Raw genomic sequence first — 23,581 nt, forward strand, 5'->3', positions numbered from 1 at the left:
TCTGTGTAAGGCTGGCTGGGCCTCCACACTCTCAGGGCCATTGCACAGTGTGTGTAAGGCTGGCTGGACCTCTCCACACTCTCAGGGCCATTGCACAGTGTGTGTAAGGCTGGCCGGACCTCCCCAGACTCAGCTGCACCTTTGCAATTATCTTGGTTTCAACATCTCATTCTTAGCAGAATTTTCTCTGCTCCAGCTGGGCCCAGCTGGGTCAGACTCCATACCTTGAAAGTCTGGTACAATATTGGGTCCAGTCAGCATGTATTGCAGGGAATCTTTAGGCTCCCCAACCTACCCTTATGCCTAAGGGGATTCCATTTCAGTCAACAGACTCTGGGGATTTGTTATACAAGACAAAGCCCCACAGCCCATGAGACTCCTGGGCGAGACAAGCACATGAGTGTAATTATAACAAAACTGTAACTACTGTGAGCACAGAACTATCAGCAGGAACTCAAGGGAGGAAATACTTCACTCAAGTTAAGTCTGGGTGTGGCGGCATATACCTAGAATCCTAGCACTCAGGATGCTGAGGCAGGAAGATTGAATTTTCAAGGAAGGCCCTAGCTGCATATTGTAAGAAATATGAAACAGATGTCTTTTCTATCAAATACTATAAAACTCTGTTTAGGACCAGGAAGTATGATCTTTTTTTATCTCCCCCACCTTGTAAGACTTTTATGCAAATGTTTTTTTTTTTTTTTTTTTTTTTTTTTTGGTTTTTCGAGACAGGGTTTCTTTGTGTAGCTTTGCGCCTTTCCTGGAACTCACTTGGTAGACCAGGCTGGCCTCGAACTCACAGAGATCCGCCTGGCTCTGCCTCCCGAGTGCTGGGATTAAAGGCGTGCGCCACCACCGCCCGGCGCTTTTATGCAAATGTTTTAATCTTCTCCGTGTTTGTTTATACAAAGGCCCACTGTTCCATTCTCGATATTTGATGGTCTGGAGCAGTGACCTTTTCTCCTGGAAGCAGTGATCTCCTTCCCATCCTCCATTTGGTGTAGTGGGCCAACTCTTTTCAGACAATCATATAGGATTGTGAGGTTGGGTTCCAGCCAATGGGGAAAAAGACACAGCCACCACCTGAGTTATAATAAAAAATGAATGCACTTCCTGTGTTGGTGGGTTTGCTCCTCTTCTCTTTTTTTGTCTGTTTGATACATGGTCTTACTATATAGTCCAGGCTAGCCTAGAATGCCTCATGGTACCCCTGCCTAAGGCTCCAGACTTCTGAAATTACAGTTTTAGAAATTTTAGACCACTGTGTCTGGCTCCATCCTCCTCTGTATAAAACAGCAACCCACCCATTCAGGGGTAAGGCAGCGAGAGCATGATCGAGCAATGTGTCTTTAGTTCAATCACCGATTAACTAAGGATGAGTTCAGGAGACTATGGGGTTACCTCATATTCAAGCCATAACACTGTTTATAGGATGGGATAAATAGGGTAGGTACCCAATGCCTTTCAGATGTCTGAGCTGAGTATAGAACCCCGATCCTGACAGAGATCAGTGGTCGTTCCCAGAGGCCTGGCTTGCAATGTCACCAGTTAAGCCCCGTAGCTGAGCTACTGACAAAGCCTCTGATGCTTCAGCATACTGAGATAAAGGCCTGACGCTCTGGACTTCCCTCCCATGGGTAGCAGCTGAGAGGAAACATGGGTCAGAGAGGGCACTAAAACAAAAGGCGGCTAGGTGCCGTGCTGCATGCCAGTAATCCTAGCTACTTGGCAGGCTGAGATAGGATTGTTTGAGCCTAAGAGTTCCAGGCTAGCCTGGGCAGCAAAATGACTGTGTGTCTGTCCATCTGTCTATCTATTTTCGTCTCTCTCCTTTGAAAAGGGCCTTATTATTTAGTCCCAGCTGGCATCAAACTCACCATCCTCCTAGATGTCTCAGCCTCCTGAGGGCTGAAATTACAGATGAGTACCACAGTGTCTGGTGCTATCCCATTTCATGTTTTTGTTTGTTTGTTTGAGACAGGGTCTCTCTACATTGTCCTGGAACTCACTCTGTAGACCAGGCCCACCTCAGACTCACAGAGACCTACCCACCTCTGCCTCTCCAGTGCTGAGCTTAAAGGTGCTCACCACCACTCCCTTGTTTTTGATTTTTTGGGACAAGGTCTCAGGTATCTCAGCCTAGCATCAAATTGACAAATAGTTGAGGGTGACCTTGAGTTTCTGATGCTCCTGGCTTCCACCTCCTAGATACAGGGACTACAAACATATACTACCACACACAGTTTATGCGGTGCTGAGGATCAGACCCAGGACCTTGTACATAATACCAACACTTACATCCCAAGCTCAGGTATCCTCCTCTTAAAAGAAAACTCATCTGGGCCAAATTAAGCCCTTTTATCTGTTATTTCATGTGACCTATGAAAATCCATGGGTTGAGGTTTTGTCTTTGTATTCATATAAATAGCTGTTTTAAGTTCACAGCAGAATTTATCAGAGTGTATAATTCCTTGCTTCCACACATGTGATGCCTCTGTGGAGAGCCCCAAAACAGGTTGACCACATAGCAGCCATGACAGGCTTAGGGGCCTAGACACAGCTTCTGTGACAGGCTTACTGGCAGGCAACACCCAGATCCAGGAAAAGCCTTAAGCTGATACCACCCAGGGATCCACCCAGGGATGAGGAAGCACCTGACATCCCAAACATTCCAACCATTAGATAAGGTGGCCAGATACCCTTGAGTCTAGCAGACACCTAGTTTTTGTTTTACAGATACCCCTAGACAATTGCCAGCCAATCAGGGTCCTGGACCCTGGAAATCCCCTCCCCCCAACCTCTGCTATGATAAAAACTCTGCCCCACCTGGGCTCAGGGCTCTCTGCTCTCACCACTGTGTCGGACAGACAGAGGGACCAAGCTCTGGATCTTGAAATAAAGGCTCTTTGCTTTTATATGTGGGATTCGGTCTCCATGGTGGTCTTTTGGGGGTCCTCGCGATCTAGGCATAACAGCCTCTCCCATTTTTGACAACCCTGTATCATAGTAGTACATTTGTATCAATTTATTTTGATTTATAAAGTGCTAGGATCAAACTAGGAAATCAAGCATGCTAAGCAAGCATTCTACCACTGAACTCCTAGCCTTTGTATTAATGGGGAAAAATTTAATTACATTACTCATTTTTTTTATTTTGTATGTGTGCTTCTACACACATTCATGAGAGCCAATGTCACAACTGAAGTTTTAATTACTATGCCATAGAGACCCATGAAACAAAAATCTGATCTGCAAGCCCCTTGCCCAAGGACAGATAGTTCCTGAAATGCTGGAGGCGATTTTTTGTGTGAGATAACAAGCCTCCTATTTTTCATTCCCCTAAACAAGTTTGTTTGACCCATCTGCACCGGATGTGCTTGATCACATGTGGGTGGGAGGTCCACAGGCAGGAAGTATGTCAGGATGTATGCTTGTCCCTGATTGGACCTGATGGGAAATGCAATGAATTAGGGATTTTCTTTTTTGGTTGTTTGTTTTTTCAAGACAGGGTTTCTCTCTGTAGCTTTGGAGCCTGTCCTGGGACTCATTCTGTAGACCAAGCTGGCCTCAAACTCACAGAGATCTGCCTGCCTCTGCCTCCCGAATGCTAGGATTAAAGGTGTGTGCCACCATGCCTGGCTGGGTTTTCCTCCTTAAGCTGCTGCAAACTGTGACTTGGGGCCGTTTTCCTGGGAACCTGGGTGTAGACCTGGCCAGAGCCCATCCACCTACCCAGTCTTTAATTAAAGCTTGCTTCAAATTTAGCTTTAAACTGTGGTAGTGATCTTATTCTCGATTGGTGGGATTAACATTTTCTGGACGCCCTAGCAAGATTCAGACCACCCACCCAAATTCTAAAGCTGGACCTTCACTCAGGAACTCCTGGCCTGAGGGGCCACTTCTGGAGGAACGCACCTTGAGACATTCCATGGCTCTGAGGCTGTCTTCAGTTCTCAGACTAGGAGTTAACTTCCAAGCTGAGAAACGTAGCAAGACTCTGCAGAGGCTTCCTGGTGAGTCATAGTCTGGTTCTGTTTTGGGGTTCCCTATCTGGGATATGGAGGGGGTTGGGCAGGACCCCAATATTCTCCTGTCTAGGGTATATAGCAAGGCATCTCCCACTCATCTGGTTCTGGTTAGAAAGTTTTGTTTCCCAGGGAATGTTTTGTCTTGTTGGAAAGTTTCATCTGTTTCTCAAGAAAGTTGTGTATGCTCGTTTTGTTGAAAAGTTTTGTCTTTGTTTTTTGGTGTGTTTCTAAGTTTGTCTTGTTGAAATGTTTTGTCTGTCTGTTTCTCAAGAGGGTTGTAGGGTTCTGTCTCCTTGGTTTGTTGTTGTTGTTTGTTTTTGGTTTTGGTTTTTTTGAGACAGGGTTTCTCTGCGTAGCTTTGGAGCCTGGCTTGGAACTTACTTTGTAGACCAGGCTGGTCTCGAACTCAGAGATCCGCCTGGCTCTGCCTCCCTAGTGCTGGGATTAAAGGTGTGCGCCACCACTGCCTGGCCTGTGCCTCCTGGTTTTGTTGGAAAATTATGTCTGTGTTTTCTGCTGTGTCCATAAATTTTATTGCAAGCAAGGAGCTGAGACAAAAATGGGTGTGGTGGATATTTTTGCTGTCTCTGCTGCCGACAGCAGCCAATCACCACCGTTGCCATGGCTGCACTTATGGCCAGGGCTCAGATTTTTTCTGTGGTGATCTGGTCACTGGATTTGGGTTAGTAGGCTTTCAGAAGTCTTTTGGGTGTGGATAACATTAAAGTTGTTTTATGCTGTTCTTTATTGGAAAGCTGGCTCTAGCGGTGGATTATGGCATGTTTAGACATTTGTTTCTTCTGTCACTGTGTCAGTTGAACTGCTTGGCACAGTGACAGGCAAAGAAAGCAGAGCAGAGCAGCCAAAAAATGAGGTTTCCTTTATGTGAACATTCTGCACCTTGAGATTTATTAGTTTATTTTGTTGGATATGGTAAAATATGGAAAAGGTTAAAACTAGTAACACCAGGAGTTGATAATTAAAAATCTATGCATAAGTAATTTGAAAGGAAACACAGGCATGACTCCATTTTGGATTGCCACATCTTTAGGCAGCCACATGGCTGGTTGCCATCTTTGCTAGAGTTGGAGAAGGTGGATGTCATGTGACTTTGCCATTTTCGCTCAGCCATGTGTCTGAGCTAGGGTTAGAGAAGATAAATGTCATGTAATTTCACCACCATCTTGATTAAAGGTGACCACATGGAGTGGGTCTACCAAGGATGCAACAAATGGGCTCCAAGATATTTTGAATTAGGATGGATTTTTGTATGATAATTCCTGTCCTGTCTTGAAAACAAGATTTATGAAAGACAGGATTCAAAAACAATGTTTGCTTAATAAAGTATTTAAGGTGAACCTCCATGCATTTATATGCAAGAATGTACCTTGCTCTGGCAGCTAAACCTTGTAATTTAAGAGTCCCCCAGGTGGAATTGGTTTTAAGGGGTAATGGGGAACAGCTGAGGCTTGCCAATGTGTCACAGGGCTAGAGTTTCTCAAGAAAGCCCAGTTGCAATGGTGGACCTTAGCAGTTTTGGAAATGCCAGTGCCATGTGATAGTCACCAGAAGCACCAGCCACAATGAAATGGAGCAGGCTGAGATCCAGAAGGCAGGCTACATGTAATGCTGATGAGGGTGGGGCCAAAGAGGTGATCCAAGCCTCTTGAGAAAACCCAAAAGATTGCGAATGAATCCCAGATACTGAGCTCTGAATTCTTTGCACTGTTGGAGCTTGGCTTGACCTTAGGCAGATTGCAGTTATGCCCCGTTTTCTCCCTCTTGAAGTAAAAAAGGGTACTTTATTTTTGATAGGGCAGGAACACACAGTCGAGAGAGTTTAAACTTTTTAAGTGGAAATTTTAGAGTTTTACAGAAAGTTTAAAAAACTCAATATTTTTAAGGAACAGCTTTTAAAATATTTAAATTTATAAGGCTGTGGGACATTTTAAGTTTATAAAATGTTTTATATTAATATTTGAACTTAAAGATAAATAAAAAGCTAAAAGTTAAGGCCACAGCTATGAGCACCAAATACTAAACACCAGAAACTGGGATGTTTCTATCTTATGATGCAGCAAGACAATGACCTAAGCAGTGTGGCCAAGGCTTGGAGCAGCTTCTCAACTTACCGGTCATGAATCTTTGGGAGTTGAAAGACCTTTTTGCAGGGGTAGCCTAGGACCACTTGCCTGTTGATGTTTTCATTGAGATTCTGCAATTGTGAAATAGCAATGAGAATGATTTTTGTGCTTGAGGGGTCACCACAGTCATGGGAACTGTATTGAAGGGATTGGGAAAGTTGAGAACCACTGACTTAGAGCATGTCTATCCTTACCTAAGATATATAGTCATGCTTGAAAATGTATGTCTAGCCTACTTGTCTTTGCTAACTTTGTTAAGCTTAAGCTATATTGATAAACTGAGTCATTTAAGAAACTGTTATATTCTGTAATGGTATACTATAAAAGGATCAGGAAACTTCCCAGTCTCTGTGGACTGTGTTTATTACTTGAAAGTTTTATTTTGATACTAAAGAAGCTTCAATTCAGAAAGTGGTTTTGTTTTTTTTTTTTGGCCAGACAGTGGTGGCACACACCTTTATTCCCAGCACTTGGGAGGCAGAGCCAGGCGGATCTCTGAGTTTGATGCCAGCCTGGTCTACAAAGTGAGTTCCAGGACAGGCTCCAAAGCTACACAGAGAAATCCTGTCTCGAAAAACCAAAAAAGAAAGTGTTGCTTGTTTAAGGCTGAAACTTAACAGATAGAGCTATAAAGTCCTTTTCCCAAGGTCAGGTATTAGACAAAAGCCCCCAATCCTTCAGGAGCTTGAAGAAACTTCCTGCTTGATAAAAATGGAGTTATTCTTATGTCTGGGAGAAGGAACTTGTGGCCCTCCCATTAACATATGGCTGTGGTGCCTATTAACTTGTGTAGGGCCATGCTAGTCTCTAGGCTCCCCCAGTCCCTGCTCAAAAGCCTTACCCCAGCAAGTCCTAGTCTTATGAAAGCTAATAAGTTACTGTAAACTGTTAAGGATGATTAAGACAAATCAAACTGTATTTGGCATCCAATGCATGGCATGACTACATAGACAGAAAAGCCACACCAGTCAGCACCACCACAGTCGCCACCTGGGCCTCTCCAAAAGCACTCACAACAGTGGGTTGCTGCTCCTTGGGACTCCATAATGTGGACTCAAAAATTTCCCAGAGCTGGGGCAGTAAATGTGACTCCTGCCTATTCCCGCCAGCATGAGGCTAGACTCTCAGGGAACCTAGTCCGGCAGAGCCAGCCACCATAGCTGCATGGCCGCGGGCCCAGTGGCTGCCTAACAGTTTAGGTTTTGGCTCACACAGTCAGAGAATGCTACACTTGGCGGGGAAAAGCCAGGTCCAGGCTGAGAAAACCTCTGAACAGGTTATAATGTGCTTGAAAATGTGCTTAGGTGCTAAAGAAAGAAAAAATAAATATAGTCATAACAATAAATAGTTTAAAAATAATTAAGTCTTAAAAAATAAAATAAAATTGTAGAAGGAATAACTTATGAGGTTTATAACATACTAAAATGATAGAATTTGATAATAATAATAATAATAATCTGTATATTTCAAAATAACTTGGAAATTTCAAGTGCCTCAGTATAAAAAATTCTAAGTAACATGATATGTATGTCAACTAACTTGATATAATAATTGTACAATGTATACAGTGCATGTTTTTATTTATCAATTAAAATAATAGTGATGCAAATAATTTTAAAAAAATTAAGTCTTTAAAGAAAGAGTAAAATAATATTTAAAAAAAGCCATGTAAGGATGTGAAATACACCGGGCATCTGGATTCTGTATGTTGCTTTGTTGACTTTGAATTTTTGAAGTGCTGATGAGTGAATGGCAACTGCTGAGAGACATTGGATTGTGGAAGGAACTGCTGAATTAAACTAGCTTAAATGCTTTTAGGGATGTCTTGGCTTCAGAATGGAAGTCAGGAAATGTGTTACCTTTGGAGAGAGGTTGTGCTTTTGTTTCCACAAAATGAAATACTATCGATTTCTTTTTTTTTTATTTCTTAAATTAATAAAGATCAGATTTGAAGGGGGAGACCTCCTGAGAATCTTGGCTGCAGATGTGAGGGAGAAAGCCATGTGACATATATGCTGATCCCTTTACATGGGAAGAGTTCAGAGACTGGATGAGACATGATAAATATTGTTGGCTACAGAGTCCTCATAACAGTTTGGTTATGTAGTCCAAACAGACTTACAAAGTTGACAGATGCCTTTTACCTGCTCAAACATAAGACAAATCATCTTTAGCTGGATTTGTGCACACCGTACATTCCATACTTGTGTTAATATGGATAGATATGTATGTTACATTTAAAAGTTTGTATGTTTTCACAACAAAAGGACCAGACATGAATAAAGACAAGACAAATAGCCTAAATAATCCATCCTCTCAGAATGCCTCAGTGACAGTTTCCTCAAAAATCTACATCCAGAACAACTTCAAAGCTGCCATCTGAGATGGCTGTGCTTCACAGCCTTCTCCAGCCAGGACTCCAGATAAGCTCTATACTTTCCCATCCATCGCACAGAGACTAAACAAAAAAATAATGCAGCTAGTTCTCCAGGGCTTGAGCATTTTCCCAATTTCCTAAGGATCCCCTAGAGATGCCACCCCTCCCCTCACCCCCCCACACCCCCTCACAATAGGAAGCAGTCTAGAGAACCTGATGCCCACATTTCCAAGAGATGAGGTGGTTGGTTTCTGGTCATTCAGTGGATGTTGGTTATTGTTGAGGGGGATGGGTTGTAAGTCATTGGTCATGGTCAGAGAGGAAAATAAACAAAGAGGGCTTGATTCAGGGATTTTTTTTTAGAAAGGGGGGGATGGGATATAGAAAAGGGTAGATTATTGAATTTACTTTTAAAATAGAAATATTATGATAAAAGGGTAGATTATTGAATCTACTTTTAAAATAGAAATGTTATGATAAAAGAGCAGATTATTGAATCTACTTTTAAAATAGAAATGTTATGATAAAAGGGTAGATTATTGAATCTACTTTTAAAATAGAAATGTTATGATAAAAGGGTAGATTATTGAATCTACTTTTAAAATAGAAATGGTATGATAAAAGGGCAGATTATTGAATCTACTTTGAACCCAAAAACTACTAGTCTCAAATATTTCACATTGGTATGGATTTTTGTATATCGATGCAAATTTAAGGTTATTTTTGTTATACTTTAAATATATGTTTCTACTCTTGTTTAAGGTATTATACCTATTCAGCTCATTTAAAAATATAATGTATAATTAAGAAATAACAGATCAGGGGCTGGAGAGATGGCTCAGTGGTTAAGAACACTGACTGCTCTTCCAGAGGTCCTGAGTTCAAGTCCCAGCAACCACATGGTGGCTCACAAACCACTTGTAATGAGATCTGGTGCCCTCTTCTGGCCTGCAGGGACACATGCAGGCAGAATACTGGATACATAATTAATAAATAAATAAATAAAAGAAATAACAGATCAGTAATTAGTCATCTATAATAATCAAACTTGCTGGGCGGTGGTGGCACATGCCTGTAATCCCAGCACTCAGGAGACAGAGGCAGGTGGATCTCTGTGAGTTCGAGGCCAGCCTGGTCTACAGAGCTAGTCCAGGACAGGCTCCAAAGCTACAAAGAAACCCTATCTTGAAACACCCCCCCCCCAAAAAAAACAATCAAACTTGTAGTCATGTTAGGTAGATTTTCAAGGCTAAGTGTAGGTTTAGCTCAGATATACTTAATAAATAATGGTGATGAATATGGAATTTAAAATGTTTAATGGAAAAAGCTGACTATGATAGACAGAGACTCCCAGCACCCTAAGGTCTTCAAAGAAGATCAAAGGGCATCCCATGTCTCTACCTGGATTGTGATAATGCTAACTACTGGGCAAGACTGCCCCAGTGCAACACTTGCCTGCAGGACCTGGCCCAAACTGTACAAGCAGGACACTGAAGATTTGATTGCTCCACTTTGCCTAGATAAAGTAAGCTCAGTCTCTCCCATGTTCCTCCTCTACAGGAAAGCCTCTCACCTTCTGGACCTGTCAGCCAAAGACTGAAGCTGTCCTGGTAACTCTGCCCCCAATGCTATGGAGAGCACAGGAGTCTGGGATGACCGCCTGGGTAATGGACTGGTCTCTGTCATTTTAGTTGGTGCATTGGCCATTTGGATTACACTTCATGCTATAATTTATCCTTCTCAGATCTCTGGTGGTGTTGATAGCTAGGCTAACTATATTTTTGTCAGCTTAGCAGCAACAGGCAACCAATTTCTCCCCCAAGGCTGCAGCTCATTTCATATGTAAAAATTAGGCCTTGCTTTTTCTAGAGCTACTAGGTATCCTGTTGAGAAGATAGACAGATTTGCCTTGCTCTAGAAAAGGCAAAGTCTAATTTTTATGTGTGAAATGAGCTAACAAGCTGGCTGCAGCTGGTCTCAGTTAATAACTGGTTATGTTTCTGTTAAATGATTAAATGGAAATAAAAAGTGTTAATGTCTATGTAAGTTCTGAGGGTCTAAGTTATATGAAGTTTTGTGGATGTGAAAGCTTAGTAAGTTTTGAGGGTCTCAGAAAACGATTCAAGATGTAAATGCAAGTTGTAAATGTCTAAATAAGTGATTTAAGATATGCAAAATGAAAACTGTTTCTAATTTCTTTCCCCCTTTATGCTATTGTTACACTAAGATTTCAAAAGTTCAGACTTTTAAATTGATCAATAGAGTTCTGATAAGCTGGTAGACCACTGACTACTTACTGTTCAGTCACAAGCTCAATATTTTAGATTTCTTTTGGTTGTCTTTTTTTTTTTTTTTTTCTGGAGACAGGGTTTCCCTGTGTAGCTTTGTGCCTTTCCTGGAACTCACTTGGTAGCCCAGGCTGGCCTCGAACTCACAGAGATCCACCTGGCTCTGCCTCCCAAATGCTGGGATTAAAGGCATGCGCACCACCTCCCGGTTGGTTGTCTTCTAAATATAGACTTAAAGGTGCTTCTCACTGGGCTAAAGACAGTTCAGTCTAATTCATATCTGGCTCACTGAACAGAGAAAACATGTTCATGCTTTTAAAACAAATCTATAGCTTTTGCTAGAACTCAAAGGTATGAATCTACTCCAGCTATTTTACAGACACTTGTTAGCTGCTTTTTCTACAATGTGGAATTCAGTACAGACTGGTAATGCTAATATATCTAAAACTTTTATGTCTTTTTGTAAAAAAAATTATGTAAGCTTCAGAGAATCAAAGGAGTAATAAGACTTGGATCCACGTCTCATAGATCAAAAGGACTCCAGATAAGTACAGCCTCAGATTCCTTCCCCACCTGTCTATTCCTGAAGATGGCATTGGATGGAGCTCCTTCTCTCCCCCAACTACTAGGATTAATGGGCCTGAAAGTTCCACATGTAAGATTTTCCTTTAAGTTCCTATGTGTTGACTTCTGTCCCTCCCTAGTCTATATCTGTCTCAGCAGATTTCCAGTTGACTGACAGACACAACTAGGTATCAGCTTCTGACTACAACCTACTGCAAACAAATATGAGCCCTGGACTTGCTGAAAGCAGATGTGGACCAGTCCAGCCAGCCATTGTGAATGCTCCTTGGCTCTTCAGCTGGGTCAGTGAATCAGATGCTTCTGATGAATGTCCCATTGCCTGAATTCCCTTCTGGCCTTTGACTACCGTTCCAGCCTTCCTGGACCCTGACAACAATGTCCTAGTTTTAGCAGGAAGTAGTTAGAAAAGAGAGTAAGTTGCCCCCTGCCCCCCAACAGGCTGAAATGGTATGACAAAAGGAAACTCTGGCATTGGGGACAAAATAGCTACTTATAGTGCCTATTGGCATACCAGGAATTTGCCTGTTAAAACCAAATAGATTTATATCTATCAACAGGGAGATTCATTAGCTGAAATAGTTCTGTAGTATGATAGGGCACACAACCTGTTCGATTAAAATAGAGATGTTATTGTTTAGATTTTAGAGAAAATTGTTGTTTCTATACAAACTACTCAGGAATCATTAGAAATAACCTGGATGTATTAAAAAAAAAACTTATAGCAAAAAAGGGGACCTGAGACGAAGTAAGTAACTGGTCCCAATTCTCACTTCAGGTCCCTTCTAGATAGTAACTCTGATGTCAGCCATCACAGGACCTTTGGCCCTTCTGCTTCTGCTAATTGCTGTTGGCTCTTACATCACTGATACCTTAACTAAATGATAATTCCTGTCTTGGTACCATTAAGCTGATGTTTATTAGATCCCAATATAAATAAGTACCCATCATTAGAGTCACGGATTTGACTCAGGATACAACTCAAAGGGGAAATATGATACCAAAGATACATTTTAAGTTTAGAGACCCATGAAACAAAAATGCCTCTGATCTGCAAGCCTCTTATCTAAGGACAGATAGTTCCTGAAATGCTGGAGGCTATTGTTTATGGGAGATAACAAGCCACATGTTTTTTTACTCCCATAAAGAAGTTTGTTTCACCCATCTGCATATTTTCACAGGCAGGCAGAAAATATGTTAGGATATAGGATTGCCCCCAACTGGATATAGGCTCAAGGTACGTCAGGATGTATGCTTACCCCTGATTGGACCTGATGGGAAATGCAATGAATTATGGGTTTTCCTTTTTAAAACATTTTATGTGCATTGGTATTTTGCCTGCATGTATGCTTGTGTAAGGCTGTCAGATCTTGGAGTTACAGGCAGTTGTGAGCTGCCGTGTGGGTGCTCGGAATTGAACCCAGGTCCTCTGGAAGAGCAGCCAGTGCTCTTAACCACTGAGCCATCTCTCCAGCCCCCAAGGGTTTTCCTTCTTAAGCTGCTGCAAACTGTGACTAGGGGCCATTTCCTGGGAACCTGGGTATGGACCTGGCCAGAGTCCATCCACCTGGCCAGTATTTCATTAAAGCTTGCTTCAAATTTGGCCTTAAACTTTGGTAGTGATCTTAATTCTCAATAGATGGGATTAACATGTGCCACAGCAAACTTGTGAAGACAAGAGGACAGATTATAGGCTGGGCAGTGGTGATGGTGCACGTCTTTGATCCCAGTCCTCTGGAGGCAGAGGCAGGCAGTTCTCTGAGTTTGAGACCAGCACGGTCTACAAAGTGAGAGAGCTGTTACACAGAGAAAACCTGTCCAAAAAACAAACACCCCCCCCAAACAAACAAAGAAAGGAAAAAAGAGCACCAATTGTGGGAATTGTTTCTGTCCTTCAAACATTTGGGTGCCAGGGATCAAATTCAGGTCACTGGGCTTAGCCAAAGGTACTGTTCGGGCGAATCCTCTGGCTTGCCCCTGTATGATCCAGGATGTCCTCCTCCTCCCTCCCTCCCTCCCTCCCTCCCTCTCTCCCTCCCTCCCTCCCTCCCTCCCTCCCTCCCTCCCTCCCTCCCTCCCTCCCTCCATTCCTCCATCCCCCCAAACCCCACCTACCCAGAGAGTCTCTAAACAAAGGGAAGGCATCTGAAGCCCCCTTCTGCACTCTTGGCGGCAGCTGCAACTTCCTCCCCTGAAGTTGTCAGCCGCCCAAGTCCCCACCCAAGTGCTCCGCTTTTGATTATACTTGGGCACAAACTCAGCTTGTGGCAGACACATCATCACCCCTCACATGCAGTCTATAAAACTTTCCTTCCCTGGCTTGGGTGTGCAGCTTCTCCAGCCCTGATCTCTGGGACCAGAGAACTTTCGGGAGTTGCTTTGTTCAATATATCTGTTATACTTTTTCAGTTCTGCTTGATGTGGCTTACTGAGCCAATGGGGAAACTTATTATGGGGGAGGGGCAGAAAACCTATTAGGTACCTTGACCTGCTGAGCTATTTTACTTGCCTTCTGTGAATTTTTTGGACCATGCTGTGGATCAAATTCTCAATTCTAGAAAAATACGACTAAGTTCTCCATCATGATACAATTATTAAAATTGATGAAACAGGAATGTAGCTCAGTTGGTGAAGTGCCTGCTAAACTACCAAATCCTGGGACTGAACCCCTGGACCGCACAACCAGACATGCTGGTGTCTCCTATAATCCCAGCACTAGGGCGTCAGAAGTAGGAGGATCAAGTTCAAGGGCTTCCTTGTTATGCTAAGTCTCAAACCCAGGGACAAATGGCAGCATCCCTTAGTCCCTACCTGTTACAGGATCTGGGGAACATACCCTGCCCCCAGAGGCTCTTCTCTACAATACAGCCATTTTTGTTGCCCGTCCTTTGTGACCTTTTGCCCTCCTTGGCTGCTGCACCTGTCCCTCTCTTACATCTTCCTTCCCCTCCCCGTCTCCTCACATGGCCCAGCGTCATGTCCACTCTGGACTCTCCCAGATGTCTCGGCCTCTGATATGCTGTCCTTTTTATCTACAATAAGCATTCTCCTCCACCATACCCAGGATCAGCCATGGCCTTTCCCCTTTGATTTCCTTTTCTCATTCAGGTCGCATAATATGTTTGAACTCAGCTTGGATACATGAGACCTTATCTCAATTTTTTTCTTTAAAAATTGATGAAGTTACATAAAGCAGTACTATTATCTAAAATTGAAGTTCACTCTTCCTATTATACTCAGTATGAGTTTTGACCATGTTATGAACATTTTATTTTGTTGTTTTGTGAAGTAGTGTATTATGTAGTCCAAGCTACCCTCAGACTATATGTAGCCTAGGCTGGTCTTGAACTCCTGATTTCTTCATGTCTGGATTATAGGCATGCATCTATTTGATTTGCCTGTGGGCATATCTGTGGGTTATTTTCTTGATTAATAATTGATTCAAGGGAGGAGCTTTGGGAAGTACCATCCCCGGGCAGGAGGCCTTGGGTTGTGTAATAAAGCAAGTTGTGCAAGCCATTGATAGCAACCAGTAAGCAGCAATCTTCTACAAGTATGAGGCAGAGAGAGAGACTAACTGAAAAATGATGTGGGGATTTGAAACTTCCCACCTGCAGTGACACACCTCCCTCCAATAAGACCACACCTTCTAATCCATCCCAAACAGTTCCACCCACTGGGGACCCAATATTCAAATATATGAGCCTATGGGGCCATTCTCATTCAAACAACCACACAGTCCTATTCTGGTCCTTGTCTGGCCCCGGGGAATTTCTGTGCTTCTTTCTCTCCTACCTTTGCAGCCAAAAGGGCAAACTAGTATTTGCCCTCAGCTACCATGCAGCTCTCTATTCCTGTCATAAGGTCCATTCCACTAGGGCTCTGCTCTCCTGACTTGTTGCTCTCCTTAGAATGAACTAAGGCTATTGGCTTCCCATTTATTCTTTGGAACAAAAGCTTCTGGAGTCTAGACCTGCCTAACTTGTGGAGTAGGCAGCCCACCCTGACTGCCTCCCTTCTGATTTGCAACTAGGGGTAATGAAAATGAATAGGATTTGTTCTTAATGCAGGCCTCTTAAGACACCCTTTGAAATCAAGTATATTCCCTACATCTAAATAAGGACAAGGACTGCTGAGGGTATAGCTCAGTTGGTTAAGCGTCTGTCTGCCATGTAAGGCCCTGGGTTCATCTCCAGTAGAGTGTGTGTGTGTGTGTGTGTGTGTGTGTGTGTGTGTGTGTGTGTGTGGTGGGGCACAACAATGACAATTCAAGTGTCTACAGGGATCACAGTGCAGAGTCAGGTATCTAGAAAAAGACTGACTGCTATCCTTTGTCTGCTGGACAGAGGGGTAGCTTATCCTCATGACTTGTGCCTACCATATGAGGCTGCAGATACAGCCCAGTTTGCCTAACACGTGTAGGGTCCTGGGTTTTATCCTAACTATTGTGAGCTTTGGGCCACAATAAATCAGATGCTGATTTCAGAACCCATAGGAGGTAAAGCTGGGAGTGAAAAGACAGGTGAAGGTGGCTTGACAATATGTGCCAGCTGGAAATGAACTGATCTGAAACCAGATACTAAGAGTAGCAGTGAAGGAGATATTCTGAGCAGGACAGAGGTGGCCTTTGAATGTGGTGGCACTTTTTTGTCTTGTTCCCATCCTTCATAAAAGACATGCTTTGTTGTCACAGATGCAAGAGGACAAGCCTGGAAGGTCCTGGAAGGTACATGGTACATATTTTTCAGACTGAGTTCCTAGTAACCCTAGGGATTTCTCAGAATTGGAAGTACTCTGCCCTGTCATGTCTCTCAAATCACAACATATCTCTTTTTATCTACTTATGCACAAAATTTTACTGGAAAAAATTTTTTGTGCAATAGTAGTATCAATACAATTTAAAGGTCATAGATGAAGCAAAAATATAATTATGGAAAATAGATGAGGGAACTTCCTAGGGTCATAGTATTCTATTCCTTGAGGCCAGATCCAGAAGCCCTCCATGAAGGCATGGCTTAAAGGCAGTGATAAAATGGCCAAGAGGATTCCTTGGTCACAGAGGAGACTAATAGGTTTTCTGCCTCTGATAATTTTCTCTGCCTACACAGTGAGCCAGATCAAGCTGAGTTGAAAAAGTATAACAGCAGGTATATGGAGCAAAGCAACTCCTGGACAGGATCACTGGTCTCAGAGAAGGAAGCCAAAGAAGTCACGCACTTGAGCTAAGGCAGGGAGATTTAATAGATTGTAGATGAGGGGTAATGACGTCTCCACCACAAGTTGGGTTTGTGTCCAAGTATGGTCAAAAGCTGATTTGTTAGGCAGGCACTTGTGTGGCTGGCATGGGGGGGGGCATTTCAATAGTTGCCAAGAACATGGAACTGGGATTTTTGGTGCCTTCCTTTGTTCAGAGACTCTCTGAGTGGGCAAGGTTTGGAGAGAGAGAGAAAGAGAGAGGGGGGGGGAAGGGGTTTCCCAGACTTTGCAGGGGCAAGCCGGAGGATCCAACCAACCAGAGGCACACAATGTGAACCTACTCTTAGAAAAGTGAATGACTCCTAGTCCACGCCTGCAGACCCAGAGAGGAAGAGGAGCCCTAGCTCCTCTGCTGTGGTCCTCAGTCTTCTGTGTTCCCCTCTCATTTTGGAAGGGGTCAGGTACAGTCTCCTCTTCTTTGTTTTGTTGTTGTTGTTGTTTTGGTTTTTTGAGACAGGGTTTCTCTGTGTAGCTTTGGAGCCTTTCCTGGAACTCCCTTTGTAGCCCAGGCTGGTCTCGAACTTATGGAGATCTGCCTGCCTCTGCCTCCCAAGTGCTGGGATTAAAGGTGTGCGCCACCACCGCCCCAGTCTCGTCTTATTCTTTTCCTTCATTGATGCTGGGGATAGAACACATTGACATCCTGGTCCAATGATCTAACACTGAGCTACACTCCAGTATGGCGTTTACCTAAATTGTTCTAGTATTAAATCTCAGGAGTCAGAAATTGAGATTAAAAACCTGATAAATTCAAGGAACAGTGCTGGAGCGATCGCCTGACCCTATTCTCCATGTTTTTCCCATCCAAAAGTCCCAGAAAATCTCCTCCCAGTCCCTTCTCTTTTCCTGTTCCTCTCTCCAATTTCCCCAGTCTCCCAACAACTCTATGGCTAATCCCAGTCAGCCAACTGCTGACTAAGTTCTTGAGTCAAGGTGGCTTTATTGGCACAGTGGGGTTGCCGTGCAAACAATTCTCACAACACTCCAGCCCCAGACAGGGTTTCTCTGTAGCTTTGGAGCCTGTCCTGGACTAGCTCTGTAGACCAGGCTGGCCTCGAACTCACAGAGATCCACCTGCCTCTGCCTCCCCAGTGCTGGGATTACAGGCGTGCGCCACCACCGCCCGGCGCAATCAGGATTCTTATATGCATTCAATTTAGGGAAGGTCCCCCAAAGGAGTCTCAAGAGTCAAGCACACAGCTAAGGACCAAAATTCCAAGCTCCCATCAGTAGTGATGAAGCCTGAGAAACTGTTCTCAACCCCAGGTCTCTGACAGATCCCCTCACCCACTTCAAACTGAGGCTGGTCCAGTGAGTTCTTTGAGGTTCCACATTCCTCTCTTTGGTCCAAAGGCTGTTTTCTGAACTCCTCCCTTTTATTAAGTCATATTCAATTAGTCCCTGGTTGTCCTGGTCCTTGGTCCTGTGTAGAGGGAGTCAGCTTTGTGACTTCACAAAAATCTCTTGTGACAAGTCTGAACCCAGTGATCAGGAGTTGGGCAGAAGGGGCTCCCTTCAGGAACATCATGTGACTTTTCACAGAGCTACATCCCCACCTATTAGGGAATGAAGAAGAGCTGTCCCTTCGGTAAGAGCCCAGGATAACCTCTGCACCTAGCAATGTCTCTCCTCGATGGCTTTGGCTTCCAGGCCCAAGTGGGTACTCCAGGCTGTATTTGGCCCAGGTTCAACATCCAGACTTGTGGAGAGATAGGGTGACGCTAGTGGTGTCTGAACTGGGCAGGGGAGGAAGGGGGAGATCAGGTCAGACCAGGATCGTCTCATTAGACATGGCTGTTCTTTTGAAATGAAAGAATTGATGGTGTGAATTTTCCATAGGCTCTGCCCAATCACTCCCTAGAACATTTCCCAATGAGTCAGACCAGAGTCTCTGCATTCTGTAGAACTCTTATAGCTATAAACTAATAGGTTTTTCTGCCCCCCTCCCCCCGCCCCGTCAGTGATAAGTTTTTCTGCTGACACAGTAAGCCAGATCAAGCTGAATTGAAAAAGTATAACAAGAGGTATATTTGAGCAGAGCAACTCCTTGACGGGTTCTCTGGTCCCAGAGATCCAGGCCAGACAAATCACACCCCCAAACTGAAGCAGGGAGACTTTATAGGTTTTATATATAGGTGAGCGGTGATGACATATCTGCCACAAGCTGAGTTTGTGCCAATGTATATATGGCCAAAAACTGATTGGTTAAGGCAAAAAAGAACAAAAAAACAAAAACAAAACAAACAAAAAACCAAAAACCTGCACCCCGTCTTCCAAGCCTGCTGGAGCATGGCCTCTTGGATGGGCAAAACTCCAGCAGTCAAGTGTTAAATTCACTGGGCAGGGGGAATCAAATGAGATGGAATGGGGCTGGGGGAGGACCTGGAGGACATTCGGCCCCCTTCAGGACTAAGTTCCTGCCTTGTGTGGGGCAATGCACTGTGAAGAACAGTACATGGTATATCATCTCTGGCCATCCTCTCTGGCCTCTACTGATTATAACATTACTGTTCTGCCAGCAAATCCCAGGGAAGGAGGTAAATGTGCTTTGAGCAAGGATTTGAAACATAGACAGCAGCTCAACAGGAAGTCAGTATGAACGGGTTTGTTTGTGGAAAGAGTGAACATGTCTCGTTTTCACATCCAAGAGACTCCTCGTCCTTTACTATCTTTCAACTTTGATTAGAGGTATGGCTTTCAATAGTGAGAAAGTTCTCTGCTAGGACAGAGAATGGAGAAACAGATCGAGAAGTGGCTATTCTACCTTGCTAGGTGTGGTCCCGTAGTCCCAGAACTCTGGGGATAGAGGCAAGAGGATCAGGAGTTCAAGGTCATCCTTGGCTATCTCTCTAGAACAAGTTCGAGCCCAGTCTGGGTGGTTATGTGAAATCCTGTTTCAAACTCCTCTTTTTCTTCAAAAGAAAGTATTCTACTATTTTTTTTCAGGGCAGCTGAAAATATGCTCTAGGATTATTCTGATGTAAAGCTCATTTTTCTTATGTGGAAAGCCTGCACTCCGCTGTCATCATCAAAACTCAAGAAAATGAAGTAGCCTAAAGCCCCAGAGCTGGTACAAAGGCGCAACAGTGTTTTAGCTTTTCTATTGAGAGAAAAAGTAACAGGGAGGAAAGGGTTTATTTCACTTTACAGCTTATAGGTCTAGCACCGAGGGATGCCAGGGTAAGAAATCGGGTAGGAACCTGGAAACAAGAACACTAGCAGAGGCCATGGAGAAACACTGTTTACTGGCTTGCTCTCCCACGACTTGGTTATAGAAGCCAGGACCGCCAGCCCAGGGGTAGCACCACCCACAATGGGTTAGGCCCTCCAGGATCAATCAATAATTAAGAAAATGCACTACAGATTTGTCTACTGGACAATTTTTTTTTTTTTGTGTGTGTGTGTGTGTGTGTGTGTGTGTGTGTGTTTTCGAGTGTTCTCTGTGTAGCTTTGGTGCTGTCTTGGATCTCGCTCTGTAGAGCAGGTTGGCCTCGAACTCACAGAGACCCACGTGGCTCTGCCTCCCGAGTGCTGGGATTAAAAGTGTGGGCCACCACTGCCTGGCCTTGGCCAATTTTATTATAGTCATTTTTTCAACTGAGAGTCCCTCTTTCCAAATGACTAGTTGTGTCAGGCTGACATAAAACTAGTCAGCACATGCAGTATTAGGCCTGGTCTGTTTGCCTCCAAAGCTGAACTGAACCATGGACCCATCTACTTCTTCAAATTCTACTAGAATAAAATAAGCTGTTTCCTTATCCCTAACCATCAGTGACACAGAAGGAGTCACAGACAGGGTTTGAGCCTGGTTATCAATCAAGTTTTAGATAAGGGAGCCCAGACTCCTTGGTTTGTATAATCTGTTTTGTGACTGATTCTTGCTATATAGTCTACCCAGGCTGCTGGTCTGAAATGTCTCTATGTAGTTCACTGTAATCAGACGCTTCCTGTCCTGGCCACCTGGTCTCAAATAACAGGTTCAGAGGCTGAATATGAATTATAAATGCTTGGCCAATAGCTCAGGCTTATTACTAACTAGCTCTTACAACTTAACCCATTTCTATTATTCCATGTATTGCCCTGAGGCCTGTGGCCTTTACCTCTATCCCATTTTGTCTGTCCAACTCAATCTCCCTCTGGCTGACGACTCCTGACTCTGCCCTCCTTCCAATCATTCTCAGTTTTGCTTGCCCATATAACTTCCTATCCATCAACCAGCCTGTCAGCTTTTTTTGTTTTGTTTTGTTTTTCAAGACAGGGTTTCTCTGTGTGGCTTTGCGCTTTTCCTGGAGCTCACTTGGTAGTCCAAGCTGGCTTCTAACTCAGAGATCCGCCTGGCTCTGCCTCCCGAGTGCTGGGATTAAAGGTATGCACCACCAATGCCCGGCTGCCTGTCAGCTTTTTATTAATCCATGAAAGCAATACATATCTGTGGTATAGAAAAGGATTGTTCCACAGCAGTCCAGGATGACTTTGAACTTTTGATCCAAATTTTCTTGTCTTGTTTTGTTTTGTTATTTGAGACAGAGTTTCTCTGTTTGTCCTGGAACTCACTCTGTAGACCAGGCTGCCCTAAAAGCACAGAGATTAGCCTGCCTCTGCCTCCTGAGTTCTGGGATTAAAGACAGCACCACTAAACCTGTCTTATCTTTAATAATATTGATTGGAAAACCATTGTTTTTATTTATTTATTATTATTTAAATATATTTATATTTTATGTATGAGTGCTCTACATGTATACCTGCATGCCAGAAGAGGGCATCAGATCCTATCATAGATGGTTGTGAGCCACCATGTGGTTGCTGGGAATTGAACTCAGGACCTCTAAAAGAGCAGCCAATGCTCTTAATCTCTGAGTCATCTCTCCAGGCCCCTATTGTTTTTCTTTTCTTTCTTTCTTTCTTTTTTTTGAGATAGAGTCTTACCATAGAGCCAATGCTTGCCTGTTTTTTCCCAGTATTTTTTTTTAAAGATTTATTTATTTTATTTCATGTGTATGTGTAGGCAGAGTTTCTCTGTGCCCCAGCAACTACTCCCAAATAACCCACTCAAAGACTTATTAAAAATACTTGACCGTTAGCTCTGGCTTGTTACTAGCTAACTCTTACATTTTAAATTAACCCATATCTATTAATCCATGTGCTACTCTGAGGCTCATTTACCTCATGTATGTACTTCCCATCCTGCTTGCTCTGTGTCTCCTCTGACTCTGACTTTTCTCCCAGCATTCTCTCTGTCCTGAAAATCCTGTCTAGGTATCGGCCAATCAGCTTTTTATTAACAATGAGAGCAACATATATTCACAGTGTACAAAAGGATTATTCCACAGCATGTATGAGTCTTTGCTTGCATGTTATGTGTGCCACATGTGTGTGTCTGATGCCCAGGGAAGTCAGAAGAGGGTTCTGGTTACCCCAGAACTGGAGTTATGGATGATTGTGAACCACCATGTGGGTACTGGGAATTGAACCTGGGTCCTCTGCAAGAGCAACAAGTGCTCTTAACCTCTGAGCCATTTCTCCAGCCTAACCAAAGCTTGTCTTTGACTCTTTAAATATTGAATTACATTTTATAGGGGATAGGACAGCTTTGGCTCATCTCCTTCCATGTGGGTCCCAGGAATTGTATTCGGCCATCAGGCTAATCAAGAGCCTTTGCCCACTGGACCATTTCACCTCTTCTTTGAAGTCTTGATCCTCTTGCCTGAACCTCAGTGCTCAGATTGTTGGCCAGTGCTACCATGCTAGCTCTAACTTGTTTCTCACCATTTTTTAGAAAAAGCAGAAATGGGAGACCTGGGAAGTCTGTGTTTGGGTAGTGGTTCTGACACAGGGCTGCCAGATAAAATAGTGGATCGTCAGCTCAATTTGAATTTCGAATCATTTGCTATTATTATTGTCCTCAATAATTTTGTAGGGCTTTTCTCTATGTCTGAGGCCCAGGGAGGTGGGAGCTGGGTAGAGATGGAGGTCACTTCCTTGTTCTGAACTCATCAGATAAGGTAGAGGATTAAACTATTATCTGTAGATTCTCAGTTTATTTCTCTGTAAAATGAAGTGTTGTACATGGATATAATCAGGCAGGAGTGGCCTCTGCATACATTTTGGGTGAATAGGGTAGTGTTCCTCCTCTTATTTTCTGGAGAACTGTTGGAGCTTTCTGGGCAGGTCAGTGAATGACTGAGTTTTCCTTTTTGCATAGGTAGGGAATTCCCAGAGCCTGATAGCACTAATTTTTTCAGTAACTTCTGTGACACTGGGAGTTTAGTGTCGTCCAGTTAACAGGAGAGCATAAGGGGATGCTCATTTTCTAGCCCAAGTGAGTTCTGGAAGAAATCAGGGGGTATTGGGTGGCACCAGGGGAGAAACACCTGGGTTGGGTGAACCTAGAGAGGAGGCACTTGGAGAAAAGTAATTATAGAAGGAGCTGGAGCTTGAGACCCAGAGGACTTGCTACTGTGGATTTTCCTATAAATAATGAGTATGCTTGGGACAGGGAGAGGTAGATTGTGTCTAAGACTGTAATCCTTGATGCTGGGGACAGAGCTGGGGCTCCTCTTGTCCTTTCTGATTTTGGGGATCTCTATGATTCCTCCCTCTTTCAGCTGGGGGTCATCTTTTTTTTTTTGTTTTTTGTTTTTTGAGATAGGGTTTCTCTAGAACTTGCTCTGTAGACCAGGCTGGCCTCAAACTTACAGAGATGTGCCTGCCTTTGCCTCCTGAGTGCTAGGATTAAAGGTTTGCACCACCACCACCAGGCTGGGGGTTTCTTTCTTAGTTGTACCACAAGGTAGGGAGAAATGTGTAGAGCAGGGTAGGACAAAGCTCACAGATATTCTACCAAAGAGGCAAAATAAACAGACAAATTAGAACAATGCTTTTCAGGGATTCAGAATAAATGTACCA

At 43.5% G+C, this 23,581-nt stretch overlaps 1 protein-coding gene across 20 annotated transcripts in view; it reads left to right on the forward strand.

Moving 5' to 3' along the window:
* The first annotated feature begins 18,141 nt into the window (after positions 1-18,141).
* Positions 18,142-23,581, forward strand: part of Dcaf1 (DDB1 and CUL4 associated factor 1) — a 76,413-nt gene continuing 70,973 nt past the window's right edge. For 15 of the 20 annotated variants that reach the window (XR_013052507.1, XR_013052505.1, XR_013052502.1 and 12 more), the window contains exon 1: positions 18,142-18,263. Coding sequence is in view for 7 of the 20 variants with exons in the window: in XM_076575475.1 (XP_076431590.1) it covers positions 18,242-18,263 (22 nt within the window). In the remaining 13 variants the exon portion in view is untranslated. The remainder of the gene's footprint in view (positions 18,264-23,581) is intronic. The other 5 variants (XR_013052513.1, XR_013052511.1, XR_013052514.1 and 2 more) reach the window with 1 other exon arrangement.

The sequence above is a fragment of the Peromyscus maniculatus genome, chromosome 7, assembly GCF_049852395.1.
Source record: "Peromyscus maniculatus bairdii isolate BWxNUB_F1_BW_parent chromosome 7, HU_Pman_BW_mat_3.1, whole genome shotgun sequence".
In the NCBI taxonomy this organism is placed as follows: Eukaryota; Metazoa; Chordata; class Mammalia; order Rodentia; family Cricetidae; genus Peromyscus; species Peromyscus maniculatus.